The sequence below is a fragment of the Lepus europaeus genome, chromosome 10, assembly GCF_033115175.1.
Source record: "Lepus europaeus isolate LE1 chromosome 10, mLepTim1.pri, whole genome shotgun sequence".
NCBI lineage: Eukaryota > Metazoa > Chordata > Mammalia > Lagomorpha > Leporidae > Lepus > Lepus europaeus.
This window is the reverse complement of record NC_084836.1, coordinates 16,883,914-16,907,529: the sequence shown is the minus strand read 5'-3', so window position 1 is coordinate 16,907,529 and position 23,616 is coordinate 16,883,914. Positions and strand designations below refer to the sequence as shown.

The following is a 23,616-nucleotide window of genomic DNA, read 5'->3' as shown; positions in this document are numbered from 1 at the left end:
AAAAATATTTATTTGGGAGAGAGAGCTCCCATTTGCTAGTTTACCCCCAAAGTACTTGAAACAGTTTGGGCTGGGCTGGGGCTGAGGCTGGACGGCAGGAACTTAATATAGATTTTCCAGGTGGGAGGCAGGAACCCAAATACTTGAGCCATCACTAATGCCTCACAAGATCTGCACTGGTAGGAGGCTGGAGTCAGGAGCTAGGTACTCCAATGTGGTATGAGTATGTCTTAGCCCCTATGCTAAACACCTCATCCTCGATTGTCAGTTCTGTTCCATTGAACCTTGTGTTTATTCTTGTGCCAGTATCATGCTGTCTTGATAATTTACTGATTTCTGGCTTTGTGGTATGTTTTGAAATTAGATGTAAATCCTCAAATTCTATTGTTCTTTTTTTTTTTTTTTTTTTTACAGGCAGAGTTAGACAGTGAGAGAGAGAGAGAGACAGAGAGAAAGGTCTTCCTTTTTCTGTTGGTTCACCCCCCAAGTGGCCACTACGGCCAGTATGTGGCGGCCAGCCGATCTGAAGCCAGAAGCCAGGTACTTCCTCCTGGTCTCCCATGCGGGTGCAGGGCCCAAGCACTTGGGCCATCCTCCACTGCCCTCCCGGGCCACAGCAGAGAGCTGGACTGGAAGAGGGGCAACCGGGACAGAATCCGGCGCCCCAACCGGGACTAGAACCCGGGGTGCTGTCGCCACAGGCGGAGGATTAGCCTAGTGAGCCGTGGCACCGGCCTGTTCTTTTTCAATAATTCTTTTTGAGTCCTTTGTATTTTTATGTAGATTTTAAGATCATCTTGCTAAGTTTCGCAAAAAGGGCTGACGGAATTTTCATAGAAATTTATAACTTGGGGAGAGTTCCATCTTAATATTTAATCTTTCCATCCATGAACATGTAATATCTCTTCATTTATTTAGAGTTTCTTTAATTTGTCTCAGAAATATGCTATAGTTTTCAGTGTACAAATCTGACTTTTTTTTTTAAAGATTTATTTATTTATTTGAAAGGCAGAGTTACAGAGAGAAAGAGAGAGAGAGAAAGAGAGAGAGAGAAAGAGAGAGAGTAAGAGAGAGAGAGAGGTCTTCCATCCACTAGTTCACTCCCCAGATGGCTGCAACGGCCGAAGCTGCACCGATCCAAATCCAGGAGGCAGGAGCTTCTTCTGGGTCTCCCATGTGGGTGCAGGGGCCCCTTCTACTTGGGCCATCTTTTACTGCTTTCCCAGGCCAAAGCAGAGAACTGGATTGGAAGTGGAGCAGCCGGGACTTGAACTGGTACCCATATGGGTTGCCGGCACTGCAGGCCAGGACTTTAACCTGCTGCGCCACAGCACTGGCCCCACAATGAATAATTCTAAAATTAAATAAAGAAATCTAATCCAGGAGTGGGCATTTGGCACAGCAGTTAGATACTGCTTAGAACTCCTGCATCCCATGTTAGAATGCCTGGGTTTGACTCCTGCTTCTGCTTCTAATTCCAGCTTCTGGCCTGTGTGCATGCTGGGAGGCAGAAGGCAGTTCAAGTGGTTAGGTCCCTGAGACCCATGTGGGAGGCCTGGATTGAATTCTGGGCTTTGGCCTGGCCCAGCCCTGGCTGTTACAGGCATTTGGAGAATAGACCAGCGAATAAAAGATCTCTATTTGTCTCTGTCCCTCTTTCAACTAAATAAATAAATACATTTTAAAGAAAAAAAGGAACCAAATCCAAATCCATTCACTGTGTCATCAAAAAAATAAATAAATAAATAAAAAGCTTAGGAATAAATTTTACAAAATAAGAAACAGTAAGGAGCCGGTGCTGTGGCATAGCAGGTAAAGCCACTGCCTGCAGTGCCAGCATCCCATATGGGCACCAGTTCGAGTCCTGGCTGCTCATCTTCCAATCCAGCTCTCTGCTATGGCCTGGGAAAGCATTAAAAGATGGCCCAAGTAGAAGGGGCCCCTGTACCCACGTGGGAGATCCGGAAGAAGCTCCTGGCTCCTGGCTTCGGATTGGCGCAGCTTCGGCCGTTGCAGTCATCTGGGGAGTGAACTAGTGGATGGAAGACCTCTCTCTCTGTCTCTACCTCTCTCTGTAACTCTGTCTTTCAAATAAATCTTTAACAACAAAAAAAGAATTAATTGTTGCTAGTATATAGAAATGTAGTTGGTTTGTATGTTGAATTTGTATCTTATAACATTTATTATTTCCAATCATATTTGCATAATATGTTTTTTCTTTTTATCATTGATTCTTTGGAGTTTTTTATATATTTTCTTTCATACACTCTAAATATTTTCCCAAGTTTTTTGGGTTTTGTATCTTACCTAAGAAGACTCTCCTCCAAAAATAATGAAATATAACTTTGTGCATTCTTTTAGTACATTTACAGTTTAGTTTTGTTTATTATGTTTAGAATATTTATACATTTGGAATATACTTTTGTAACTAATGTGAGGCTTTTTCCTAGTAGATTTCCAGTTCTCTCAACCATTTATTAAATAAATCATCTCTTCCTCACCCCCCCCCCCCCCCCGTTATTTGACATTCCATCTTTGTTACGTATTAATTCCTGTGTAAATGGGTCTTTTTCAAGGATTTCCAAAACAGGGATAGCAAACTAGATTCTGTGGGCCAAATCTGGCGTGCTGCCTATTTTTGTTAATTAAGTTTTATTGGAATACAGCCGTGCCCATTTGTCACATATTGTCTTTGGCTGCTTTTGTGTTAAAACAACAGAGTTAAGTAGTTGCCACAGACTTTACAGTCTATAACATTTAAGATGTTTACTATCTGGCTCTTTGCAAAGAAAGCTTGTTGATTCCTGCTCTAGCCTGTGTTGTTTTATTAATATATTTGCCTTTCTGTCATGAATTGTGTTTTCTATAGGTTTCTGGTATACCTTTGATCAGATTAAGGATATTTTCATTCCTAGTTTACCAGCTGTTTTTTCTTTCTTTTTGAAGCAAGACTGCTTCAGTTTCAGAACTCTTTCTTTCTTTCTTTATCTCTCTCTATTTTTCTATTCTTTTTTTTTTTTTTTTTTTTTTTTACTAGAAAGGCAGAGAGAGACAGAGAGACAGAGCTCTTCTATCACTAGTTCAAAATGCCCCACAACAGCTGGGGCTGGGCCAAGCCAGTGTTAGGAGCCCAGAAATCAATTCAGTCCTCACTTGTGGGTGGCAAGGACCCAAGTACTTGAGCTATCACCTACTGCCTCCCACGGTGCACATTAACAAGAAACCAGAATTAGAAGAGGAGTTGGACTCTGTTATGGGATGTAAGCATTTCAACAGTGTCTTAACCACTGTGCCAAATACCTGCCCTTTTTTTCTGTCTTTTTAATCAAAAAATGGACATTGCGATAGTTTAAATTCATTTTAGGCATGGAAATGGAAATGAGAGAGATCTTCCATCTGCTGGTTTACTCCCCAGATGGCCACAATGACCGGGGCTAGGTCAGGCCGAAGCCAGGGGCTTCTTCCAGGTCTCCCATGTGGGTGCAGGGGCCCAAGTATTAGGCCATTCTTGGCTGCTTTCCCAGGCACATTAGCAGGGAGCTGGATCAGAAGTGGAACAGCTAGACTCGAACCAGCACCCATATGGGATGCCTGCATGCCATGGCATTAACCTGCTGTTCCCCAGTAGCCTCAAATGATTATTCTCTTTTGAAGATTGCATTTGTGATCAATTTCACAGTCAACATTTGTGATTATAGGTGCTCCAAAAGATCATGAGTCCTTAAGTAAAATTTGTTTACAAGGTTCTTTATTAAGTAGTTTCACATTATTATTATTTTTAAAGATTTCTTCATTTATTTGAAAAGCAGAGTTAACAGAGAGAGAAAGAGAGAGGGATAAAGATAGAGAGAGATCTTCCATCAGCTGGCTCACTCTCCAAATGGCCTCAATGGCCAGAGCTGGGCTGATCTGAAGCCAGAAGCTTCTTCTGGGTCTCCTATGTGGGTGCAGGGGCACAAGTACTTGGGCCATCAAAGCTTTTTAAGTTTGTGTGTCTAGGTAATGTCAGTGATATGTTAAAATCTCCTAGTATGGGCCAGCGCCACGGCTCAATAGGCTAATCCTCCGCATTGCGGTGCTGGCACACCGGATTCTAGTCCTGGTTGCTCCTCTTCCAGTCCAGCTCTCTGCTGTGGCCAGGGAGGGCAGTGGAGGATAGGCCAAGTGCTTGGGCCCTGCACCCGCATGGGAGACCAGGAGAAGCACCTGGCTCTTGGCTTTGGATCAGCGGCCATTAGGGGGGTGAACCAACGGAAAAAAGGAAGACCTTTCTCTCTGTCTCTCTCTCACTGTCCACTCTGCCTGTCAAAAAAAAAAAAAAAAAAATCTCCTAGTATGATTATATATTTGTATTTTGTTCCTTTGTTTTGTTTATCTAGTTTTCAACCTGTGAATCATTTTTATGTAGTCTTATCTTTTATAAATAGAACTAACAGCCAACATAAACAGGTATAGCATTCTGTCTGGTGTCCATTCTGATCAGTTTATACCTCTGCCATATCAGTTGTTAAATAGTTTTAATAACATTCTTGATTTTGTTAGCTTGTAGTTAGATTCAGAATTCTCTTTCCCCTATATCCCCACCCCAACCAGAGATCTTGCCTTATAACAAGGAATTTTTCACTGCCCTTGTACTTTATTTTTTCATGTTCTCTTTTTTGTTTCTACTCCCTCACCTCCCATTTTTGCCTTTGCTAGATTTCTTAAAGTTTTGATGAGATTGGACATTTGTGTGTATGTATGTGTATATACATGCATGTTAGTATGTATGTATCTCTGTGTGTATGTATGTATATATATATATATATATTTTTTTTTGACAGGCAGAGTGGACAGTGAGAGAGAGAGACAGAGAGAAAGGTTTTCCTTTTGCCGTTGGTTCACCCTCCAATGGCCACCACAGCCAGTGCGCCGTGGCTGGCGCATTGTGCTGATCCGAAGCCAGGAGCCAGGTGCTTCTCCTGGTCTCCCATGGGGTGCAGGGCCTAAGCACTTGGGCCATCCTCCACTGCACTCCTGGGCCATAGCAGAGAGCTGGCCTGGAAGAGGGGCAACCGGGACAGAATCTGGTGCCCTGACCGGGACTAGAACCCGGTGTGCCGGCACTGCAAGGTGGAGGATTAGCCTATTGAGCCGTGGCGCCGGCCACATATGTATAATTTTTATTTCTTCTCCTGTGAACTGTCAGTTTACATCCTTTTATCTGTGTCTGTTGTGAGGTAGGCCATTTTGTTTTAGACTTCTTTTTCTGTGATGTACACTAATTTTCTTTTTAGTTTATTCTTTTCTTTTAACATTGTTTATGGTGGATTTTTGTTTAACATTTTATTAATTGGGGCCATAGCTGTGGCACAACAGGTTAAAGCCGTGGCCTGCAGCCCTAGCATCCCGTAGGGACACCATTTTGAGTCCAAGAAGTGGGGGTGGCCCAAGTCCTTGGCTTCTGCACCCACATGGGAGACCAGGAAGAAGCTCCTGGCTCCTGACTTAGGCCTGGTATAGACCTGGTTGTTGCAGCCATCTGGGGAGTGAACCAGCAGATGGAAGAACTCTGTGTCTCTACTCTCTCTCTGTAACTCTGCCTTTCAAATAAATAAACAAACTTTTAAAACATTTTATTAATTGCTTTCTGTATACTATGATTTAATTACTTTTCTCTTTCTTTTAATTGTTCTTTGATTCTTTTCTTTCTTGTAGTCGTTTAAAAGTTAGACATGCTAATTCTAATTGCTTAGAAGTTAACATGGATGTTTAAATTGAAAATACCTTGTCATTCTTGAGAATAAATTAATTTTTTTACCCTTAGTATTCTTTTGCCTACCCTGTTTGTACATTCCATATTCTTGAATCTTATTCTGGGTTATAATAATACTACGAAATTAACTTTTTAGTAAATCTTTTATTGGGAGTGTGTAGACCTCACAACCACAGTTACTAACATCAATTTAAATGTAACCAAAAATGACTGTTTATTTGTACAGCCAGGTACTGCCATTTCTCTTATCCAGTGTATTCTTTCTTGGACTTCTTTTTTTTTTTTTTTTTTATTGAAATAACACCACAGAATCACTTTTCTTCAAAACAAAAATAGGTAGCTGAATTTTGAAGTTTATATTCCCAAAAAGTCATTTTGCTAAGTACTTTTAAAATATCTATGCCTCAGATAAGAAAATCAATGCTAGTTTCTTTCTTTTAAAATATTTATTTATTTATTTATTTTATTTGAAAGGAAGAAAGAGAGACACACAGAGAGAAATCTTTCATTTGCGTATTCACTCCCCAAAGACCCCAATAGCTGGAACTGGGCCAGTCTAAAGCTAAGGAGCCAGGAACTCAATCAGGATCATCCACATGGGTGATGGAGATCCAAGTACTTTGAGCCACCTGCTGCCTCTCAGGATATGTATTAGCAGGAAGCTAGAATTGAGAGCAGTACTAGAGCTCAAACTGGCAACTTAAAAAAAAAAATTGTTTTCATCATAATGTCATAGCATTGCATTGACTGAACCCTCCGATGGGAAGGCTTGAATAATTACTGATGCCTCAAGTGAGGTGGCTGAAGGACAATTTCAGTGGGACTGTCACCCCTCATGCCTACCTCTACAAATAGTGGTTTTGTGATAGTTGGACTTCTTACATGGTGGCTTAGGATTCCAAGAGCAAATGCTCTAGTGAACCTTTATTAGCCTTCTGTGACCCAACCTTAGAAGTCCTTGGTATCATTTTTCACACCCTGTTGTCAAGGCATTACAAACCAGGTAGAGTCAAGAGGAAGCCACACAAGACCCTACCTCTAATGGAAAGATTTAGAACTCTGTTTTAAAATCCCACAATTGTCATTGATAAGAGTGTTCTAAATGATGGCAGGATTTTTTTTTTTTATTTCTGTTTACTACTGAGCCTCCAAAGAGTGATTAGTAGTGTTAAATTAATGAAATCTAGGTTTTCAGCTCTACTGTTGCCTTTCTGTAGTACATGAATTTTTTTCAGTAAACATGTTATTTTTATAAATAAGAGCAAAAAGCATAAGTATGTATTATCTGAATGTTTTCATTTCTTTCATGATATCCTAGGTATTTAAATGATTTCTATGAGTTGGAGCTACAGCATGGTTCTGGTGTTGTGGGTTGGAGCATTCCAGTGACTAAAGGGGTTGTGCCTTCACCAAGAGAATCCCACACAGCTGTTATATATTGCAAAAAAGATTCTGGGAGTCCTAAAATGTATGTTTTTGGTGGAATGTGTGGTGCTCGTCTGGATGACCTGTGGCAACTTGACTTAGGTAAGCTTAACTTGATTCAGAGTCAGGAATTGGTTATGATTAATAAAGGCAAATCTTAAAATGATTTTAAAATGTTTTTGATTGTACTTAGATTTATAATCAGCACTTGAAGCCCAAGGGGCAGCTGAGATGTTATATGAGTAATTGATAATCAATCAGATTGAACAAATGAATGTTTGATTTACAGTTGTAACTTGGTTTGCCTAGGGTTGTCCTCATTTATATACTTACTGTCCTATGCAATTAAAAATAGTGATTATTGAATATCACCTTTCATGCTAAAAGTATTCTGTTAGAGATAATTTTAAATGATCACCCTATCTATAGAAAATATAGCATTAGCAGTGTAATTGCTAGTCAGTGAAAAAACCCTTAGGTAGCTTGGTCTAATGGAATTCTAGAAATGAATGTTTGGAGGGTAGGTTTGCCTCTTACCTCTGATTGTTTTCTATACAATATACTCTTATTTAAAATGTCAAAATAACTAATATTGCTCTTTAAAAATTTATTTATTTATTTATTTGAAGGGAAGAGTGACAGAGAGGAGAGACAGAGATCTTCCATCTGCTGGTTCACTCCACAAATGGCTGCAACAGCCAGAGCTGAGCCAGGCTGAAGTCAGGAGCCCGGAACTCCATCCGGTCTCCTTTGTGGGTGACAGGGATCCCAGGTACTCTGGGCCATCATCTGCTCCCTTCCCAGGAACATTTGTGGAAAGCTAGATTGGAAGCAGAGCAGCTGGGACCTGAACCAGTACTCTGATTTGAGATGCAGAAGTTAGAAATGGCAGCTTAACACAAGGGGCCACAACACTCACCCTGCTAATACCATTTCCTTTAAAAGATTTATTTATTTATTTGAAAGTCAGAGTTACACAGAGGAGAGGCCTTCCATCCAATGATTCACTCCCCAATTGGCTGCAATGGCTAGAGCTGTGCTGATCCCAAGCCAGGAGCCAGGAACCTCTTCTGGGTCTCCCACACAGGTGCAGGGGCCCAAGGACTTGGGCCATCCTCCACTGCTTTACCAGGCCACAGCAGAGAGCTGGATTGGAAGTGGAGCAGCTTGGGATGCTGGTGCTTCAGGCCAGGGCGTTGACCGGCTGTGCCTCAGCACTGGCCCCGCTAATACTATTTTTAATTCACTATTAGTGGCACTCTAAGCATACCTCTCAATTACAAATATTTTCAAATGTAGAAATTTGATTGATAATTTAAATCAGCTGTATGTTTATTTTAAGGTGAAGTTCAGATAACTCTATTGAAACATTTCTGCTTTAAATTCTTATTTTTGTTTTAATTTATACCGTTATGGAAACTGAGGTAATTTTTTATTATTAGATCCATTTGCTAATATACTTATTTTTTCTTTTAGAAACTATGTCTTGGTCAAAACCAGAAACTAAAGGGACAGTGCCACTTCCACGAAGCCTTCACACTGCCAGTGTTATAGGAAATAAGTACGGTATCTTTTTGAGTTTTGCTTTTGCTTTAAAAAAAAAAAAAACACTTGACAAAGATGCACAAAGAAAATTGATACCACTAGTTTCTTAGCAACAGATTACTTAGCAATGTGCTTACCAAAGCTAGAACCATTTGTCTATGTTGGCTAAAATACTTTCTATGCCGTTTTCTTATCATGACGTCTTCTATACTTCCTTACCTTCCTCACAGTATTTGGCCAGAGTAGAGGTTATGTAAGTGTAAGGTAAGGCATTGTCAAGTGAATCTGTCCTCTGTTAGCAGCTTTGATACACTTAACTGTTTCTTTTGACATATGTTCCTTGTGCTTGATGTATATGCAGGCATGTACTCTCCGTGATTATATTTTATATGGCAGTACTATAGAGTTGTGGTTATACTGCAGACACTAACCAAATTGTCTGAATTCAAGTCTCAGGTTTGATTTTTGTCATGTGTGACCTGGGGCAAGGAAACTTAATCAGTCTGTACCTCAATTTCCTTAAGCATACAATGGAGATTAAAGTAAAATCTAGTTCACAGGGCTATAGTGAGGATTACATGGATTAAAATATACAAAATTCTTAGAACATTGCCTGATACATTAAGAGCACTCCTTAAAGATTAGCTATTGTTATCAATAAGTGCCCTTCTTTATGTGACATTGGACCACAATTGGGTGTATTGTTTAAGCAGAATTTAAGAAAGTACTTACTAGTATAGGGATTTTACTTTAACTTTTACTTTAGGAAAGTAGTAGTTATAATTTAGAATTTGACTAGTTCTTTTTTAAAAAAAATAGTCTCAAAACCAAAACAGAATAGTCTTTACATTTTTATTTTATTTTTTATTTTTTTGACAGGCAGAGTGGACAGTGAGAAAGAGAGACAGAGAGAAAGGTCTTCCTTTTTCCGTTGGTTTTCACCCCTCAATGGCCGCTGCGGCTGGTGCGCTGCGGCCGGCGCACCGCACTGATCCGAAACCAGGAGCCAGGTGCTTCTTCTGGTCTCCCATGCAGGTGCAGGGCCCAAGTGCTTGGGCCATCCTCCACTGCACTCCCGGGCCAGAGCAGAGAGCTGGACTGGAAGAGAAGCAACTGGGACAGAATCCAGCGCCCTGACTGGGACTAGAACCCGGTGTGCCAGTGCCGCAGGCGGAGGATTAGCCTATTGAGCCATGGCGCCAGCCAGAATAGTCTTTACATTTAAACATGATTTTATCATACAATAAAAATTTGTTTTAAATTTATTTGAGAGACAGAGGCAGAACGAGACAGGGAGCTTCCATTTTGCTGGTTTCCCCTCCAAATGCTTGCAATACCTGGAAGAAGGATTGGGGCCGTAAGGACACCGAAGCCAGGAGCTGGGATCATAATCTAGGTCTCCCATGTGAGTGGCAGTCACCCAATTACTTGAGCCATTACCATTGCCTTCTAGGTTCTTGCGGCGCCGGCACACCGGGTTCTAGTCCCAGTCGGGGCGCCGGATTCTGTCCTGGTTGCCCCTCTTCCAGGCCAGCTCTCTGCTGTGGCCAGGGAGTGCAGTGGAGGATGGCCCAAGTGCTTGGGCCCTGCACCCCATGGGAGACCAGGAGAAGCACCTGGCTCCTGCCATCGGATCAGCGCAGTGCGCCGGCCGCAGCGCGGCGGCCATTGGAGGGTGAACCAATGGCAAAGGAAGACCTTTCTCTCTGTCTCTCTCTCACTGTCTAACTCTGCCTGTCAAAAAAAAAAAAAAAAAAGAAAGAAAAAGAAAAAAAAAATGAACTTTTTCCATTAGAACTTCAATATGCAAAATAAGTTAAGGGAACTTCTGTGGTTGGCATGAAGTCACATGTGCCCTAAACTCTACCTGATGAACTTGTTTTTCTTCAGCAGTCCCTAGGCTTATCTCAAGAAACTTAATCTTCTTTGGTTGCTATATGCCCACAATTCTAAATTTAATTTTGGTTGTCATATAGATCATGTAGGTATCATTCTTGCTGAGGTACCCTTCATATATTACAGACATATTGCCTTCCAAATGCATTATAATTGAAATATTATCCCACTTTGAGTAGCTTGCCAGAGAAAATGATTTGGATTCTGTGTTACTGCCGTGTAAAATTGTAAACCCTAGAAAGAATACAGTTTTATTCATCTTCCTATTCCCATTATCTTGACAATGATATATGAGTGAATAGTCCTGAAACTTTTAGTCCCAAAGAAAAAATTGGTTTATTCTTCTTCGTATTTCAAATACAAAAATAAAATTAAATCAGCAACTTCATATTCTTACTTTTTGTTTTTTTAGGATGTACATTTTTGGTGGATGGGTTCCACATAAGGGGGAAAATATTGAGACTTCATCTCATGATTGTGAATGGAGATGTACCAGTTCTTTTTCTTATCTAAATCTGGGTGAGTCTTTTAAGAGTTATTTATTGAAATAAGGTTTCATAATAAAATTTTTATCTTGTTATTTAAGAACAATAGACTAGTCATGGGTATTTCTGTCTTTTTAGATACGGCAGAGTGGACAACCCTTGTATCAGATTCTCAGGAAGATAAAAAAAATTCACGACCAAGACCAAGAGCTGGACACTGCGCTGTTGCAATTGGCACTCGGTTATATTTTTGGAGTGGAAGAGATGGTTATAAAAAAGCACTGAATAGTCAAGTTTGCTGCAAAGATCTTTGGTATCTTGATACTGGTAGGTAAGAGTACTTAAGAAATAAAATTTTCCTTTAGATAAATACTCAAATAACTGCTAAGACTTACTGTAAATGCCGCCACCTCTCTTTGCCATAAAATGAAGGGAAGAAATAATATATGTAGATAATCTCTGTGCAGGCGAGTATATTAATTCCACTCTCCTTGAATATAGACTGAATTTAGAGATTCCCATGCAAAGAACAGAATATAGCAAGGGAAAATGGTTGCTTTGCAGTGGAGAAACCTGGCAAATACTACCTTAAGTAGTGAAGGTTAATATCGCCAGTGATAAGTCACATGAATATCATTTACCCTCACCCCCCTGTTATAATGTTATAAGAGAGTGCTTCACCTCTGTGGTACTCTTCTCAAAAATCTTTAACCCTAAATGTCAGGCAAACCCACATTGGGACACTCTGGGCATTCTACAGAATATGTGAACAGTACTCTTCAGAAATTTCAAATTGCTGAAGAACAAGGAAGACCTAAGAAATAGTCACTAGTTACAGGTGACTAAGGAGACATGACAACTAAATGCAATATAATATTCTGTACTGGATCCCAGAACAACAACAACAAAAAGACATTACATGAAGAACTGGTGAAATCCGAGTATCCTGTAGTTTAGTTGGTAACATTATACCAATGATAATTTCTTCATTTTAACAAATGTGTTAACATTAGGGGAGGCCTGGGAAGTGGTATATGGCAGTGCTGTGCTATCTTTGTAATCTTACTATAAACCTAAAATTACTCCAAAATAAAAAGCTTTTAGAATAATGAGAGCACCAATAATTTTTTAAAATATTTATCTATTTATTTGAAAGGCAGAGTTACAGAGAGATAGGGGGAGAAAGAGAGAGAGAAAATGAGATCTTCTATCTTGCTGATTCACTCCCCAAATAACCACAGTGGCCAGAGTTGGGCCAGGCAGAAGCCAGGAGCCTCAAACTCCATCCAGGTCTCCCACATGAGTGGGGCACATAGCAAGGAGCTGGATTGGAAGTAGAGAAGTTGAGACTCAAACTGACACTCATGTGGGATGCCGGTATCCCAAGCAGTGGGTTAGCTCACTGCACCACAACACTGGCCCCACCAATAATTTTTTCGATGTGGAATTGGCCTCCATTTTCAATAAATACTTACTGATTGATATCTGTCTAGCAGAAATTGTTTTAAATGCTAACAACACAGCAGTGAACAAGGCTAATGTTCATATTCCCAAAGAAATTAAATTCTGAGGGTGTATGAGGACAGGGAGATAATGAGTCATAAACGAATGAACAAAATAAGTTTGGTTTCTGGTAGGCATGTGAAAACATGAGATAGTGATGGAGCATGGTGGTAGCTTTGGAGTGAGGAGTCAGAAAAGGCATCTGTGATGAGATGACAGATGGGATATGATCCAATGATAAGGAGCTATCCATGTAGAAGGCTGGGGAGTCACCACAGGAAAAGTGAACAGCAAGTGCACAGGCCCTGAGGTGGCACTTCTTGACATGTTTGGGAGTAGATCTGAGCCAAGTATACCAAGCGGAGAGAGCTGCCCTGGAGGTTAGAGAGGGCCATGGATTAGATTATTATAGGAGCTTGAGTGGCATAGTAGAGTTTCAACTGTTTTTAATGAACAATGGTAAGTTATGTATAAGTTTGAAGGAGAGATGGGATGTGTGATCTGGTTCACATTTTTATTTTATTTTAAATTTTTAAAAATATTTATTTATTTATTTGAAAGAGTTACAGAGAGAAGGAGAGGCAGAGAGAGAGAGAGAGAGTCTTCCATCTACTGGTTCACTCCCCAGTTGGCCACAATGGCTGGAGCTGCACCAATCCGAAGCCAGGAGCCAGGAGCTTCTTCTGGGTCTCCCACATGGGTGCAGGGCCGAAGGACTTGGGCCATCTTCTACTGCTTTCTCTGGCCATAGCAGAGAGCTGGATTGGAAGTGGAGCAACCGAGTCTCAAACTGGTGCCCATATGGGATGCCAGCACTGCAGGTGGTGGCTTTACCTGCTATGCCACAGCATCAGCCCCTGGTATACATTTTTATTTTAAAGACTTATTTATTTTATTTGAAAGGCAGAGTTACAGAGAGGAAGAGAGAGAGAGAGAGAGATATCTTCCATCCACTGATTTACTCCCCAAATGGCTGCAATGGCTGGAACTGGGCCGATCTGAAGCCAGGATGCAGGGGCCCAAGGACTTGGACCATTTTCCAAGGCTTTCCCAGGCCATAGCAGAGACCTGCATCGGATGTGGAGCAGCCGGGACTTGAACCTGTGCCCTGTATGGGATGCCAGCACTGCAAGTGGCGGCTTTACCTACTATGTCACAGTACCAGCCTCTCTGGTATACATTTTGAAGTGCTTTCTGCAGTTACGTGGAAAGTAAATTGTAGGGCAGCAAAAGTGCACACAGGAGACAAGTTAGAAGGCTTTTGCCATAGTCAGAGAACTGTCTTAGAATCTAGTAGTAACAGTGGAAAAGGAGAGGAATGGATAAATCCAGGGTGTTTTCGAATTGTTGACAGAACTGCAGATAATTGGATGTGACAGGTGACAAAAAGAAAACGGAGGGTGAAATTTTTGACTTGAATAATTTATTGAGATGGGGAAGACAGGAGAAAACAGCTTTGGGAGAAAATGAAGAGTTCTCTTTAAACCATGTTATGTTTTGAGATAAGATTGAGTAGGCAATTCAGTGAATAAACAAGTCTGGAGGCCAATAAAGAAATTAGATCTGGAGATGTAATATGCAGTGTTATATGAGAAAAGCAGATTGTAAAACATACCCATGATGCCAATTTTTAAATGTATAAATAGAAAACTTAGAAGGATGCAAGCAAAATTACTATCTGAGAGCTGAGAGTATGTATATTCTTCGAAGTTTTTCTCTCTTATCTCTTGGTATCTTCTACCGTAGCATATATAGCTTTTGTAATGTAAGAACAGCTTAATATTAAAATTAAGATAGTTGAAAAACACAATGAATGGAACAGCTAAGTTATGAGACTGAGTGCTTTCTGTAGAAGCACATACCAGCAAGCAGGAGAAAAATATAGAAAATCCAGCTTACTGATTTGTCTTTGAAATTGGTAATTGGGCCGGCGCCATGGCTTAATAGGCTAATCCTCCGCCTTGCGGCACCGGCACACCGGGTTCTAGTCCCGGTTGGGGCGCCGGATTCTATCCCGGTTGCCCCTCTTCCAGGCCAGCCCTCTGCTATGGCCCGGGAAGGCAGTGGAGGATGGCCCAAGTGCTTGGGCCCTGCACCCGCATGGGAGACCAGGAGAAGCACCTGGCTCCTGGCTTCGGATAAGCGAGATGCGCCGGCCACAGCGGCCATTGGAGGGTGAACCAATGGCAAAAAGGAAGACCTTTCTCTCTGTTTCTCTCTCTCACTATCCACTCTGTCAAAAAAAAAAAAAAAAGAGTTTGAAATTGGTAATTATCAACCATTCCAAGGATAAGCTTCAGTCTAAAATTGTATTTATGAATTTTTCTCTGTAGGGAATATATCACTTTTTTAAAAAAATTTATTTATTTATTTGAAAGTCAGTTACACAGTGAGAGGAGAGGCAGAGAGAGAGAGAGAGAAAGAGAGAGGCCTTCCATCCGATAGTTTACTCCCCAGTTGGCCACAAATGCAGGAGCTGCGCTGATCCGAAGCCAGGAGCCAGGAGCTTCCCCTGGGTCTCCCACGCGGGTGCAGGGGCCCAAGGACTTGGGCCATCTTCTATTGCTTTCCCAGGCCATAGCAGAGAGCTGGATTGGAAGTGGAGCAGCTGGGTCTTGAAGCGGCGCCCATATGGGATGCTGGTGCTTCAGGCCAGGGCATTAACCCACTGTACCACAGCACTGGCCCCTGGGAATATATCACTTTAAGCAGATTCTCTAAGGTATCTGTGACTTAGAAAGCTTAAAACCATTGGATCTGAATGGCCAGTTTTTCTATAAAACTTTATTTTATTTATTTGAAAGGCAGAGTTAGAGAACGAGTGCAAGAGCGAGAGAGAGAGAGAGAAATCTTCCATCCACTGGTTCACTCCCCAAATAGCTGCAATGGTCAGAACTGGGCCAGGTTGAAGCCAGGAGCCAGGAGCTTCCCCTGGGTCTCCCGTTTGGGGACGGGGTCCAAGGACTTGAGCTATATTCCACTGCTTTCCCCGGCAGTGAGCTGGATTGAAAGTCGAGTAGCTATGTCTCGAACCGGTGCCCATATAGGATACTGGCACTGCAGACTGCAGCTTAATCCATTATGCCACAATGCTGGCCCAATCCATAAAACTTTTCATAAAAGGCTTTAGACGAAATATCCATCTAAAAGTAATCATGGCCACTACCATAAGGACAAATTTTAGATTTTGCTTTTTCTCTTGATAAGTCAGCATCGATTTTTTGGGAGGTGGAAGCTCTTTATGTTGTCTTTTTTCACCTTTTTTTTTTTTTTTGAAGATTTATTTACTTGAAAGGCACAGTTGCAGAGAGTGAGTGGAGGGCGGAGGGGGTCTTCTACCCATGGATTCATTCCCAAATTGGCCACAATGGCCCAGGCTGAGCCAGGCATAAGATGGCATCCCGGAACTTCTGGGTCTCCCATATGGGTGGCAGGGGCCCAATCACTTGGGCCGTCCTCCACTGCTTTCCCAGACACATTAGCAGAGTGCTGGATCGTAAGTGGAGCAGCTAGTACTCACACCAGCCCCCATATGGGATGCCAGTGTTGCAGATGGCAACTTTTACTCACTACACCATAATGCTGACCCCCCCTTTTTTCCTTTTTTTAAAAAAAAATTTTTTTGAAATGTAGAGGAGGAAGGGCAGAGAAAAGAGATCTTCCATTCACTCCCCAAATGGCTGCAACAGCCAGGACTGAGCTAGGCTGAAGCCAGGAGTCAAGAACTCCATCCAGGTCTGCCATATAGATGGCGGGGTCCAAAATCCTGGGCCATCATCATTCTCTGCCTTCCTAGGCACATGAGCATGGAGGTGGATCAGAAGCTGAGCAGCCGGGACTCAAACCAGCACTGCAATATGGGATGCTGACTTCGCAAGCCAAGTCAGACTTAACCTGCTGTGTCATGCTGTCAGCCCCCTTTTTCTCTGTTTTAATTAGTGTTTTGCATTTGATAACATTTAAAAGAGTAATTTACAAATTTAAAAATCCCATAAGGTGTTTTGTGAAAAATCTCAGCCCTTTGCACTTTTCTCTGATTTTCTTTGCTTTACAAGCGTCTGTTTTCAACTTGGTCAAATGATTCTTTGGGTAGTTACTTCTGTGTTTCTATGTTATGTGTATATGTTGTTACTTTGCTGGTTTTTTTTTTTTTTTTTTCAGTTAGACATAATATGTTCACTTTTACTATGGAAGTTAAGGATTTATCTCTTCTTCCTACTGTTTCTCACCTCTTTCTCTATACCTTCTCTGCTCTCCATTCTCTGAAAATGATTATACCATAATTTTGTTACATGAGTATTCAGTGTTCACATTATGAGCATATAAACACTGTTCACAGTTGAGCTTTCCTTAAGCAATTTTTATTTGCCGTGGAATAGTAACAGTCAGTGTTGTTTGTTTTAGATTTATATATGTATTTACCACTAATTCAATCCATGCTCTCTGTTATTTGTTTAAATCTCATTATGGTTAGATGCATCAGATATTCTATCAAATTTCATCGGCTTGAAGAGAGCTGTCCTACTTCAGTCTGGGATGGTTGCCTTTCACAAATTGAGCACAGCTATCATCTTGGAGTCTCCATCATCTTCCTGGGGATATCTTTTGCTCCGTACCTGTGCCAGATTCCCTGTTTCCTGGATCCCATCTTTTTTTTTTTTTTTTTTTTTTCCTTAGTTTACTTTCTCCTTCCCAGGAAAAGGGTGCATAGGTGATACATTTATTTTTGAGATTTTACATTGTTTGGAAATGTGTTCAATCTCCTTTTCTACCTAATTGGTAATTTGGATAGAAATGGGATTTTACATTGGAAATCATTATCCTTCATAAATTTGAAGCATTGTTGTATTGAAACTTCCAGTAGTTTTCTTAAAGATCTAAACTGCTTCAAATTTTTAGTCTTGTTGGATATGACCTTTTTATCTTCCCTCTCTGGAAGCTCTTAGGCTTTTTTCTCTTTATCCACACTTTTTAAATTTCATGATAATGTACCTTATTTAATGTGTATTTTCGTCCCATTGAGCTGAGTATGCAGTAGCCCTTTAATCTAAAAACTCTTTAATTCTGGGGAATTTGCTTTATTTCATTAATTTGCACCCTTCTGTTTTCTCTGTTCTCTTTTCATGTAATTTCTGTTTGGGAATGTACTTAAGGTACTTCCTGGACTTTTCTTACTGTGTGCCTTTTTTTTTAAATGATTTATTTATTTATTTATTTATTTGAAAGTCAGAGCTATACACAGAGAGAAGGAGAAGCAAAGAGGGGAGAGTAAGAGAGATCTTCCATCCACTGGTTCACTCCCCAGTTGGTCTCAGCGGCCAGAGCTGCACTGAACTGAAGCCAGGAGCTGGAGCTTCTTCCAGGTCTCCCACGCGGGTGCAGGGGCCCAAGGACTTGGGTCATCTTCTACTGCTTTCCCAGGCCATAGCAGAGAACTGGGTCAGAAGTGGAACAGCCAGGACTAGAACTGGCACCCACATGGGGTGCCAGCGCTGCAGGCACAAGCTATGCCACAGTGCCGGCTCTTACTGTGTGCTTTTTTTGTTTTGTTTTGTTTTGAAGATTTGTTTATTTTTATTTGAAAGTCAGAATTACGAGAGAGAGAGAGTGAAAGAGAGGGAGAGACAGAGAGAGAGGGAATCTTCCTTCTGCTGGTTCATTTCCTAGATGGCTGAAACAGCCAGGGCTGGGCTATGTGGAAGCCAGGGTCCAGGAGCTTCTTCCAGGTCTCCCATATTGTGTGCAGGGGCCCAAACACTTGGGCTATCTTCCACTGCTTTTCCCAGGCTCTGAGCTGGATTGGAAGTGTAGCAGCGAGGACATGAACTGGTGCCCATATCGGATGCCCATCTCACAGGTGGTAGCTTTATGTGCTGTGTCACGATGTGGCCCCTCTTGGTATCTGGTTTCATTCAAGTCTAATTTGCCTAACTCTGAGAAACATTAATAAATTGTGAATAGAATGATAAAAAAATTTACATGGGAATAGTTGAAGAATAGGCTTAATTATCTTCTAAAGCAGAGTTGTCAAATTTTTTTCTGTCAAGGGACAGATATTATATGTATAGACTTTGTAGGGCACATGGTCTGTTATAACTACTCAATTCTGTTGTTATAGCATGAAAGTAACCATAGACCATACATAAAAAAATAAGTGTAGCTGTGTTTTTATGAAATCTTATTACAAAAGCAGACACAAACTGGATGTGGCCCACGGTCCTTGGGTTTACAAATCCCTACCCTTAAGATCCATATTAAAACATGAGGTAGATAGTAGATTTGTTGTTCTGGAACAATGAATTAGAAGCTTATAGATTTCAACAGAAAGGTATTATATATATATAACTGTCCAAAAATAAAATTAGTGAATTTTGAGTTCTTTGATATGGTAGGTATACAAAGAAAATGAAGACAAGGATATTACAGAAATAATCTCAGGTCCTTTTTCTAGCTCTAAGAGTCTTATTGTTATTTGTTTTGAAAATGTTAGTGTTATTTTATTACAAGGTTACATGTTTTATGTAGTATATATCTTGATAAAATGGTATTAATTTTAGACAAGTTCTGGTTTTCTAAATTACCATGTTTAGCTTATCTTTACTAACATTAACAGGATAAGAGGCTTGGGACTGGCGCTGTTGTGTAGTGGGTAAAGCCACTGCCTATGGTGCGGGCATCCCATATGGATGCCAGTTTGAGTCCCAGGTTCCACTTCTGATCCAGCTTCCTGCTAATTGTGCCTGCAAAGGCAGCAGAGGATGATCCAAGTGCTTGGGTCCCTGCACCCATGTAGAAGACCTGACAAAGGCTCCTGGCTCCTGACTTCAGTTTGGCCCAGTCCTAATCATTGCTGCCATTTGGGCCATAAACCAGTGAATAGAAGACACCCCCCCCCCCTCTAATAAGTAACTCTGCCTTTCAAATAAGTAAAATAAATCTTTTTTTTAAATTCCATTTTCTCATAAACTTAAATTTTTTTAAAAGATTTGTTTATTTGAAAGGCGGAGATACAGAGAGAGAAGTAGAGACAGAGAAAGAGACATCTTCTATCTGCTGGCTCACTCCCCAGATGGCTGCAATAGCTGGAGCTGGGCTAAGCTGAAGCCAGGAGCTTCATCTAAGTCTTCCCCATGGGTAGCAGGGGTCCAAGTACCTGGGCCATTTCCCACTGCCTTCCCAGATACACCAGCAGGGATCTGGGTCAGAAGTGGGGCAGCCAGGACTCAAACTAGTGGCCCATATGGAATGCCAGCATTGCAGGTGGTAGCCCAACTTGATGTGCCAAAATACTGCCCACCCCCAACTTAATGTATTTATTAGAGACAGAGAAGCAAAGACAGGAAAAGCCCCAGTCTGTTGGTTCACTCCCCAAAAGCCTACCACCACTGGAGTTGGGAAAGGGCTAAAGCCAGGGCTGGGAACTCAATCCATATCTTCCATGTGGGTGGCAGAAATCCAGTTATTTGAGCCATCCCTTCTGCCTTCCAGGGTCTGCATTGCCAAGAAGCTGGAATCAGGAATTAGAGCTGGGAATGACCCAGGTTCTCTGGTATAGTACAGAGGCATCCCAACTAGCATCTTAATGCTACGCTAAATGTCCATCCCACCCATGAAATTTTGTAAAGCCCTCTTGTATTTCTAGCGTGTATGCTACTGCTGAAAGTTACTTCAAAAAAAGATTATAAAGAAGACTAGTTCATTAAAAAGATTAGAACTTATAAAGAGAAATTAAATTAATATAGCTGTAATTATATAATACTTGATTTCCACCCAACCCCCACTTCTAAGGTTAAACATTTTTTTCTTAATCTGATGACTCAGATAGCTTTGTACTGGATTATTTGTAGACTTATTTGTATAAGGAATTAAATAAACCGAATCAGAACCTCAAACTGTTTTCATATGACCTGCTATCCTACTTACCTGAGTAAATTTTCCCTCTCTGGGAAAATAGGTGAAATATTCATTGCTAACATTTTCAAAGATCCTGTTCACACAAACTATACAGTCTGTTTCAAATGTAAATATATAATATTAATATTTTTCTTTAGAAAAACCACCAGCACCATCACAAGTACAATTGATCAAAGCCACTACCAATTCATTTCATGTCAAGTGGGATGAAGTGCCTACGGTTGAGGGGTATCTTTTGCAGTTAAACACAGACTTGCCATACCAAGCTCCATCGTTAGATTCTTCAGCTGCACTGAATATGCCAGGTAAGATAATTTTCATACTTAAAGAAAATATGTGTGCTCATATGCTGCTTAGAAAATATGCAGTCAAGAAGTGGTTAATAATCTTTTTTTTTTAAGAATTGTTTATTTTATTTGAAAATCAGAGTTACATAGAGAAGGAGAGGCAGAGAGGGAGAAAGAGAGAAAGAGAGAGGGAGGTCTTTCATCCAGTGGTTCACTCCCCAGTTGGCTGCAACGGCCAGAGCTGTGCCAATCTGAAGGCAGGAGCCAAGAGCTTCTTTCAGGTCTCCCATGAGGGTACAGGGGCCCAAGGACTTGGGCCATCTTGTACTGCTTTCCCAGGCCATAGCAGAGAGCTGGATCGGAAGTGGAGCAGCCAGGACTCGAACCGGCACCCATATGGGATGCCAGCACTGCAGGCAGCAGCTTTACCCTCTTTGCCACAGCGCCAGCCCCCAATAACCTTGTTTTAATGAGACATGATTGCCTGGTCTATCAAATATGTTGAATTTCAACTCTGAAACTTGGCTGTCTTACCATTATGCTGTAGTAGAAAACACAAACATGTAGGATAGAATTTTTTTTCTGGAGTTCATTTTGATATACTTTTTAAATTTTTTTTTAAATTTTTTACCAGGCAGAGTTAGACAGTGAGAGAGAGAGACAGAGAGAGAGTTATAGACAGCAAGAGAGAGACAGAGAGAAAGGTCTTCCTTCCGTTAGTTCACTCCCCAAATGGCCGCTACGGCCGGCGCTGCACTGATCTGAAGCCAGGAGCCGGGTACTTCCTCCTGGTCTCCCATGCGGGTACAGGTACCCAAGCACTTGGGCCATCCTCCACTGCCCTCCTGGGCCACAGCAGAGAGCTAGATTGGAAGAGGAGCAACCGGGACTAGAACACAGGATGCCGGTGCCACAAGCAGAGGATTAGCCAAGTGAGCCACGGCGCCAGCCCTACTTTCTTAATTTGATATATAAAACTTTAGGAAATGTTTTTAATTAGCTTTCATAAATATTTCAGTTTTACTTCAAAAGTATTTTTAAGTAAACAGGTAGTTGGAAAGTAAAAGCAAATTTAATTTTATACACTTTTCCAAAGAGGTTTTCAGTCAATTCTTAAGCAAACTATTTAGAAAACAGAAAAACTTTCATAAAGATAATACTATTTTAATCTTTAAATTGTAACTTTTTAAAAAAATTGACTGTAATACATTATATTTAAGTTAGTTAAGAATATATCAGTCTGAACTTTCTCATTCTTACAGGAGTCAGGATGGACCCCTACAGACAAGGCACTAATAACATCATTCCTAACAGTGTAAGTTAAAAAATTAATGATGTAAATGGATGTGTATGGTTACAACCATAATTTTCATTAAGAATTTTAGCATTTTACTTTAGGTCAGGGGTCCTCAATCCTGGTTGCATATCAGAATTTAAGTCCTTCCTCAGATTTAGTGAAATAGAATTTTTAGGATGATGTCCAGGCACCTGTCTTTAATGCAAGCTTCATAAACCATTGTGACAGTAGCTTGAACTGAGAATCCCGCTCCAATACACATAGCAGCAGAGGCTATTTCATCATAATTTATACTTACATATCTGCATTTTGACACTTTAAAATTTCACATGCACTCTTATTTTAAATTTCTAAAGATATGCATTAAAATGTGTATGAAATATATTGTTTTTTAAATTATTTATTTATTTATTTGAAAGCAGAGAGAGATCTTCATCCACTAGTTCACTCCCCAAATGCCTGCAACAGCTAGGGCTGGGCTAGGCCAAAGCCAAGATCCTAAACTTAGTCCCTTCTGCCTTCCATGGTACATATTAGCAGGAGGGAAGTAGAGCTGGTCTTGAACCCAGGGATTCTGATATGGGATGGGAGTGTCTTAAGTAGCAACTTAACCGCTGCACTAAACACCCACTGTTGGCATATATTCTTCACTGTATTTTATTTACCAGAGAATATCACTTTCTAAATAAATCACCTGTGTAAGTGAAGTTATTTCTTTTTTTTAAAGATTTATTTTATTTATTTGAAAGAGTTATAGAGAGAGGTAGAGCCAAAGAGAGAGGTCTTCCATCGCTGATTCACTCCCCAAATGACTGCAACACCCAGAGCTAAGCTGATTTGAAGCCAGGAGTCAGGAGCTTCTTCCTGGTTTTCTATGTGGGTGCAAGGGCCCAAGTACTTGGGCCATCTTCCACTGCTTTCCCAGGTCATGGCAGAGAGCTGGATTGGAAGTGGAGCAGTTGGGATTCGAACTGGTGCCCACATGGGATGCCAGTGCTCCATTCCAAGGCTTTAACCCATTGTGCCACAACACAGGCCCTGAAGTTATTTCTTGTTTATAGGGTGTTTTACAATAGGTCTGTGTGGAGACTAATGAATAAGCTTACTAAGATTGATTATTTTTCTATCAAATTCCTGTCTACATTACTAGCCTCTTTGCAAGGAAAGGGATGTAGGTATAAGCGAACCTGTTCTGAGCATGATGGAGGACCAGTAATAAAATGCAGGAAGGAGTACTGCAAGTAAAACATGTATAGTTTGTTTTTGAGTAACCTATTTTAAGACATATTTATGATGTGCATCTATCTATATATGTTATATGTGTGTGTATGTTTTAAGGTTTATGATGGGAAATAATAGTTTCCAACTTTATCCCTAGATCCCTACTCCCTAGAAGTACCTACCTTAAACTACTTTAGCTTTCTTTTACTATTTAACCAACTACTAAATAAAATCCTTATTGCTGTCACTGCTTGATTTTCTAACTTTAGATCAATTATATTCAGTAAT

General features: G+C 40.8%; 1 protein-coding gene across 12 annotated transcripts in view; it reads left to right on the top strand.

Annotated features, from left to right (window-relative positions):
* Positions 1-23,616, top strand: part of HCFC2 (host cell factor C2) — an 83,278-nt gene that overhangs the window by 5,142 nt on the left and 54,520 nt on the right. For all 12 annotated transcript variants that reach the window (XM_062203005.1, XM_062203002.1, XM_062203006.1 and 9 more), the window contains exons 4-9: positions 7,074-7,282; positions 8,657-8,741; positions 11,034-11,140; positions 11,245-11,433; positions 20,661-20,828; positions 22,073-22,125. In XM_062203005.1, the coding sequence (XP_062058989.1) occupies positions 7,074-7,282; positions 8,657-8,741; positions 11,034-11,140; positions 11,245-11,433; positions 20,661-20,828; positions 22,073-22,125 (811 nt within the window). The remainder of the gene's footprint in view (positions 1-7,073; positions 7,283-8,656; positions 8,742-11,033; positions 11,141-11,244; positions 11,434-20,660; positions 20,829-22,072; positions 22,126-23,616) is intronic.